Genomic DNA, 7,898 nt, shown 5'->3' with positions numbered 1-7,898 from the left:
CTGGGTTGTTTCCCCCTCATCCATTAATGGTGTCTCTCAACCCAAGAACCTCATGGAAGCTGACAGACACAGGACACAGGACACGTGCTTTTGGAGGACAGTGACTCCAGGTGCCTACAAAGCACGTTTTCTAACAACGGCTGTTCTAACCTGTCCTACAGTTTTCTTTGTGTAGAAAGGACGTGGCAGAGGGGGACCCCCACTGAACTCCCGGAACTGAAGGCCAAGCTGCAAGATGCCCGCACTCCATGTGTGGTGAGCAAGGGCCATGGCACCCACACAACACTTCCTGCACCCCCTAGTAGCAGAAGGAAGCACCTGATATGAAGGCGTTGAGGGAGAACGTGCCCCTGGGGGGACCCGGATGTTGGGAGACCCACCCTCGAGCACTCCCAGGCCCCAGTTTTGCTGGGAGGAAGAGCACCCCGGAGGACTCCAGTTGCTCTGTACAGAGCAGGCTGAGGACAGGAAGAGTCAAGGAGACTGCATCCCGGCTTCTTGGTGGCGTTAGATGGGAGCAGCTTATTAGCACTGCCTGGACAAAAGCCAGCTACGAGACACAAAGGAACCAGCAGCTTCGAAAGAACTGGAGACCCCAACACACCCCCCAAGCAAGGGCTGTGTATCTTCAGATGCAAGAGCCAGCTTCCAGGAAAGGAGCCATAAACCCACAAGCAGGTGTTAGAACCTGCACATTTCCCCCAGCCCCATGTCACTCCCAAGCCCCTCGCTGAGTGGGCAGGGCCCACTCGCCAGCTGCCCGGAAGGTGCCGCAGCGCAGGCCCAGTGCACATGGCGTCTGCAGTGCCCAGGACCTGCGGGTCACCCTCAGCAGCCACCCCTGCCAGCACCAGTGGCAGGCTCCGGGCTGGCAGAGGCACGGTGCTTGGGCTTCGGGCAGAGGCCCCAGCTACACCCGCCCGAAGGCCGAGAGGTTGCAGCGCTGTGAGGTAGCCTGGCTTCCGCACGCCACGCAGGCAAAGATAACGTGGCCCCATGCCAAGGCAAACAGACAGCAGGGAGACGGAAAGTGAACAAAGCGTGAAAGGAAGGGAATGCGGAGTGGCCAGAGCCACATGAGGCTGTGACAGCAGGCAGCAGGGGCAGTGCTGCCCTGGGGCGGGGCGGGGGGGCACCAGGCTTCCCTCATCCTCGCAGCTCCGCACAGCTGGTGCCCCTCGTGACACCCCGTCCAGCAGGCTCCAGGAGCCAGGTGGCCCTATCCATTCCCCCACCCCCACAGTCACTTCAGGAAACAGAAGAACCTGGAAGTGGTGTGACCAGGAAGGCAGGAGTTCTCCTCCAACACAGTGGAGCAGGACGATAAAAACACGTGGCCCCCAGGCAACACCAGAAGGAAAAAGAAGTGAGGAAAAGGACACCACTAAACCAGGCACGGTGGTGCCCATCGTAGTGCCAGCACTCAGGAGGCCAGAGCAGGACAATGTAGAGACAAGCCCAGCCTGGGTTACAGAGCAACCTGTGCCAAAAAAAGAAGAGAAAGGAAAAGAATCCATCTTTAGAACAGCATACCAGGGCCCCAAAGGTCCTGCTATTAGACCAGAACAGAGAAGCGCGGCAATTGCAGAAATACGGGGCTGGGGCCAGGTTAAATGGGAGGCCAGAATCCACTGAGAAGCCCCTGAGGTCCAGCTTCCAAGAGACAGGTGTCCGTGGGCCATGCTGTCGCCTCAGGCTGGCAGATGAGCCCCGCCCACCTCCCTGCAGCCAGGAGGCTCGGTGCTCCACCCAGCCCAGCCCAGCCCTGCCCCACTTCCGCAGAGTCCTACTGGGGCTGTGTCCCACCCATTCAAATCACCACTCATTGAAATGACCACAGTTATTTCTTTAATTATATTTTTAAGACAACACAGAACTGTTGACACAGCAGAGAAACATTATTTTAAAAGCACAAACAAAAAAATATACGTGTTGCTATCCCAAGCTGTCTAGCGCCATCTACTCAACTGAGAAAAGGAATTATGCCCCAAGAACACACACACACACACACACACACACACACACTCACTCTGGAACACACACACACATGCATGCACGCATGCACACACACGCACGCACACACACTCACACACGCTCATGCATACATACCTTTATTTCCCTGATATTTGAAATCTGAAATTCTTTGTGAACTAGCCATGCCTATTTCTGCTGGACCCTGTAAAGAAGGAAGAGAGAGAGAGAGAGAGAGAGAGAGAGAGAGAGAGAGAGAGAGAGAGCGCCATGAAGTGTAGCCTTCCAGAGGAGCTACCTCCTGCTGTAAAGTCTCACACAGCCATTTCAGGCAAGGCTAGAACTCAACAGGGGTGAAAAGATGGACAGAGGCCAGACATCCCTGCATGGCCCAGGAGAACACAGTGTGCACGATGCTACACGCACCACCAGGAAGGACCCCGCAGGTCCTTGGAGGTCCTCAGTACTCCTGATCGTAGTTTTACTCTTGTCAGCAGTTGTTTTAAAAGCTTTCATTTTAACCAACATGTTCCTGCCCTTATCTTCTTGATAAGGCCAAAGACCTCTCAGAGGAGGGCAAGGAAGGGGTGACATGAGAGAAGGGCATCCAAAGGGCAGCAAGGCCACTCTCCCTCCCACAGTGACTGGAAACAAGCTTGATGGGACAGTAGGAGCAGATGCCGGGGGCGGGTGCACACAGCAGAGCCACAGGGTCATAAATAGTGTTTGTTTTGGTTTCTACGCTTGGGAGGAGAGGCAGCTCCCAGATCCTTCACCCCACAGGGCACCGACACACTGGAAAACAGGTTTTACCTGAAGAAAAAGAAAGAGCAACAAGAGTCAGTGATCTTCCGGGCAGAGCACCCCACCCACCAGGCACACCCTGGCCCCCACTACCACCCCCATCCTGGGAACCGCTGTAGGAGTCTCCTTCTCCATCTCAGGTCCTGCCACACAAGCTGTCTTTTCAGCCCCAGGAAGCTCCACACACCATGCCCCCAACCACAGGACCTTTGCATGTGCTGTCTAGAAAGTGCACTCCAGCTATTTGAAGTGCCACTTTCCCTCAGCCCAAGCCCAAGCCCCTTCTAGCTTGCCACATAGCCACCCTGTGACACAGCCGCGTCTTTCCTGGTATCCCTCCTTCCTAACCCTTCTACAGGTGCTTTCACTGGGAGTCAGCAAACTTTCTGTAACAGTCCAAGAGAAAATAGTTCTGCCCTTGCACCTCCTGCGGTCCCTCCTTCGCTCCTGGCTCATGGTGAAGTGGGCACCGCACACCCCTACCTCACTACAGCCCCAAACAACAGGGCCAACCATGGACTCAACCTTCCAAACTGTGAGCTAAAATAAACCATTTGTCTTTTTAAGTTGATTATCTTGGGTATGTTGTTACAGTGATGGAAAGCTAAGTAACACAGCTGTATAAAAATACGCAGTGGGCTACATCCAGCTTATACCTCGGCCTTCACTGTCTGAGCCCAGCTCCTGGCCAATTTACACAAGTATGTGACAGCATCCATCTCTTGCTCACACTTTGCATTTGTGCAGGCAAAAGCCACAGCGCAGGTTTCTCACTTTACAGTCCAGCCCCAGAACAGGGTCAAAGGAGTTCAAGAAAGACTGGGGCAGAAAGCTTTGTGAGAAAGTAAGTTTGAGAAAGAATCTATTCAAAATGTCATGTAAAGGAGCGTAGGGGCCAGGAAGATAGCTCAGTGGAATAAGTGCTTGCCTGAAAAGTGCAAGGTTCTGAGTTTGATCCCTGGTACCAACCCCCCCACCAAAAAAAAAGCTTAGAAAAAGGACATCTGACCAGTAAAGCTATACTATCTCCTGTTGGTATTAGATTACCATGGATTGTATATCCATTAGAAAGCCATAGATATAAAAATGGAGGTACAGTGGGATTTGAGGACTGGCTGAGCTTTCAGAGACCAAGCCCTGGAGCAGCACACACGTGCTGCCATCCACAGCCACCTGAGCAGACTCCCCTGTGGACCTAAGCTGACCACAGCAGCCATGGGACCCAGCAAGGGCCATCGTTGGGGTCCACACGGGGAAAATTCAGGGTGTTCAAGAGCCCACCGGGGGAGGTTCCCGGAACACACCTGGGGGTCCTCCACCAGGTTCCCCACTTTCACTTCATCCCACAGGCTGCAGTCTATGTCCCTCACACCTGTAAGAATTAATAACCCCACACACACACACACACACAAAAGAACAGATAACCTAGGAAGGAGCCCTGGTGCAGGGGATCCCATGTAGCTCACTATTCGTAAGGAGCACCTCACCACTCCTCCACTCCCTCCACCACGGATCTAACCCTCCAGGATGTGGGAGGAGCCCAAATGCCTTCCAAGGCTAACAGCCGAGTGGACTTGGCACTCAGAGCCCCTGCGTTGGGCTAGGGTAAGCCAGGTTTGGCTTTGGCTTCCATGCCCAGCCTACCCCCACAGCAGCCTCCTGCAGTGAGCAGCACTGAACGTCCTTTGTTCACAGCACAAGATGCCAGGCGCTAAACTCTGCACTGCAGCCAGAATCTCACCAGGTCCTAATTATCTTCCTGCAAGAAGCTCTACCCACAAAGAGGGCGGGGTGCCCCCCCCCCCCGTTAGAATGCTAGGCCACACCCCTGCTGGGACCACATCCTTTTCCCCAAATAGCCGGAGACCAAGCCCTCCATCTTGGCAGGAGGCAGGGCTGGCAGAAGCTGCAGTTCTCCCAGCAGCACACCTTTGGCTGCACATGTCACAGCTGTGAGAACACCTGCCACACAAGCAGGAGGAAGAGCAACATCTGCCTCGCTTTGGGGACGCCCAGTGAGTGTGACAAAAGTTCCTGTAATAAACCAGTGATGCACAGTCTCAATCCTCTGCAGCCACAGCATGCTGGGCCCACCAAACTCAAAACGCGAGTGAGATCCAAACGCCTCTTGAAATCTGGAATAATTTCAAAACCCCAGAGTTGTCTGTGTTCCCCTGAGCTATCATCTCCCCCTTCTAATTAGCCTTTTTAAGTACAGAATTGGGAACACACTGCAACAGATCAGCCCCACCCTGCATCTGGTCCAAACCCTAGAGGTCTCGCACATGGATTACAACAGCCCAGTTGCACAGAGCCCAGAAAAAAGGCTGTCAAGAAAAGCTTTCCCAGGAGGCCTGGCTCTAGCTCAGTCCTTTAAGTGGCTGCTTCCGCAAAGCTGTCAGCCTCAGGTTGCTGGAGTTCGAACCTCACAACTCTCCCGCTGGCCTAAAGTGCCCTGAAGGCATTCGACAAACAAACAAAAAAAAAAAAAAAAAAAGAAAGAAAAGCTTTCCCCTCCTGCTTTCTCCTTCCCTGCTGCAAGGAAGCTGAGCACAGGCTCTGAGCCACAAAACATTTCCAAAAGTGGCCTCGGTGGTAGTCAGTGGCAAGGTACCACGTTACTGCCTGGCACCTCAATCACTACTTTCTTCTTTCCGCTGGATCATGAAATAACCCCAAGCCACTATCCAACCACATCCAACATAAAGGTAGCGCATTTCCTACAGAGATGCAAAAACAGCGTGGTCGAGCTGTGTCTCAATGGGAAACAAAAGAGGTTCCTGGGAACAGACTGTCACGGTGCACACAGAGACGGTCTCACAGACATGACAGTGCAAAAACAAACAAGCAAAATGGACCAGCAAATCTGTTCTACTGTGCTTGGTGACCTGAAAAGTTGCTTGTGACATACAGAAAAGGGTTCCTCTGGAGCAGCAAAGAAAAATTCCATAGATATGTTCTCACACACACTCTAGCGGCTACTGTTTATGATGAGATATTAGTGAAGCTGATTTTCCCTGTCCCTTTTCTGTAGTTTCCTGCAGATGTATCCTACCTGTGATAAGAAAACCTATTACTATGCCATCTACCCAGCCCATCCTCTTCGCGGTTTTGTGTCCTGCAATTCATCTCCAGATTCATCCACATCCTGATTTCCTTTCAAATACAAACAGTGTATGTTCGGGTTTGTGTCTCGTTGTCCCCCCAAAGCCTCATGCAGTCATAGGGTAGCCTCTAGGGTTTGTGATTAATACATGATGCGATGCAGGTATTATGGGTGTGAGTGTTGCTGGGATTATGGGTATGACTACCACCCCACAGATGGCCTGAATGCAATGTAAGGAAGGGAGAGAGGTTTGCTCTCCACCGCTGCTCCTCCATCTTTGCTTTTGCTGTCTGGCTGCTTTCCACCATGAACTGCTGCCCTGTGCCATTTGCCACCCTGCCTTGGAGTCAGCTGAGTATGGACTGAAACTGCCACAAACTGTGAGGTAAATAAACCTTTCCTTCCCTAATTTCAGCTGTCAGGTATCTTGTCCCAGCAATGAGAGAGAAGTAACAGAGACACAGCACACACTTCTAACACAAGAAACATGAAGTTCAGTCCTGCAGGACAAACTGGGAGGCAGGGGCTGACAACAGCAGTGAGTATCTGTGGGAAGCAGCTAACGCAGGGGAAGTCACAGGATAAATGCTTGCACAGACAACAAAACTGGCGACCAAGGAGCTAAATACACCATGCAAGAAGCCAGAAAAGCAGAACACACCCAAAGAAAGCTGCAAGAAGGAAACAGTGATCTACTGAAACTGGAACGATAACAAAGAGGATCAAAGAAGCCAAAAGTGGGTTCTTTTTGCACACTAATGAAATTAGTGTCCCTGTAAGACTAAGCAAAAGGACACAAGGTAAGAATAATTAGTATTTAGAGCCCAAAAATGACCATCTCCACCCATGTTACAAAGAGTTATAAGATGATAATAAAAGAACGTTGGGAACAACTTGACTATGACACATTGGAAAACTCAGATGAAATGGATAAAATCCCCAAAACTACAGCTCATCAAAGCTGATCTAAGAGGAAATAAAGACTAAATAGTCCTATTAACTCTTCAAACCATTGAACATCAGCGGTTTTCAGAATTCTTTCACACAAAAAAAGCCATCAACCCCAGCCAGTATCAGCATGATCTATTAAACATTTAGGAAACAATTGCAATCTGACACAAACCATTCCAAAGGAAAAATTAAGGACATACACCCCTATTTGTTTTATGCAATTAGCAAAACTTTTGCCTGAGTCCAGCAAAGGACACAACACAGTAGAAAAATGTCTGGCCAGCTTTTGTCATTAGATTCAAGGAAGTCTGACAAAACATCAGCAAATTAAATAAGGCAATGTGCATAAAAACAGCGTAACAAGCCAGGCATGGTGTCACGCACCTATAATCCTAGCACTCAGAAGGCTGGGGCAGGAGGATTGCTGCAAGTCTGAGGCCAGCCTGTGCTGCAAGGTAAGTTCAAAGTTGTTCTGAACTACCTAGTAAAACCCTTTCTCAAAAAGAAAGAGAAGGAAGGAAGGAAGGAAGGAAGGAAGGAAGGAAGGAAGGAAGGAAGGAAAAGAAAGAATAACATAACATGACTAAGCTCTCTTTATCTCAGAAATGCTAAACTCGTTTAATATTAGAAAATCAATATAAATTCACAATATTAATAGAATAAAGAGAAAAATATTACTTTCTCAAGAGTTAGGCAAAGCATTTAACAAAACTTAACATTACCATACAATGACTAAAGGAAAACTACCTGGAGGAAAAAAAAAAAAAGGAAAAAAATCCCTTTGGAAATCCCTTTTTTTTTTTTTTTTTTTTTTTGGCAGAACCAGGGATTGAATTCAGGCCCTTGCACTTGCCAGGGAAGTGCTTATTCCACTGAGTCTTCTCTCCAGCCCAAAATCATTATTCTTAAGAGGTCAGATACTGAAAGTGTACTCTAAAATTTAAACACCAGTTATCACCACTTCCATGTAACACTGACTTAGACATCAAGTGTACAGAAAGCCTTTAAAAAAGAAAAAGTGGGATAAAATGTGTATGGACTAGGAAGCAGACATTCATCACTCTAG

At 49.8% G+C, this 7,898-nt stretch overlaps 1 protein-coding gene across 1 annotated transcript in view; it reads right to left on the bottom strand.

Moving 5' to 3' along the window:
* Nucleotides 1–2,039: 2,039 nt before the first annotated feature.
* The window catches only part of Fam174b (family with sequence similarity 174 member B), a gene marked incomplete at its 5' end in the record, with an annotated part of 29,457 nt that continues 23,598 nt past the window's right edge, over nucleotides 2,040–7,898 (bottom strand). Inside the window, one exon of the mRNA XM_023712276.1 lies at nucleotides 2,040–2,784. Within this exon, the coding sequence (XP_023568044.1) occupies nucleotides 2,781–2,784 (4 nt within the window). The remainder of the gene's footprint in view (nucleotides 2,785–7,898) is intronic.

This window comes from Octodon degus, unplaced genomic scaffold (assembly GCF_000260255.1).
Source record: "Octodon degus isolate 3935 unplaced genomic scaffold, OctDeg1.0 scaffold00002, whole genome shotgun sequence".
Taxonomy (NCBI): Eukaryota; Metazoa; Chordata; class Mammalia; order Rodentia; family Octodontidae; genus Octodon; species Octodon degus.
Note: the sequence above shows the minus strand (reverse complement) of the source record. Positions and strands in the feature narration are given on the sequence as shown.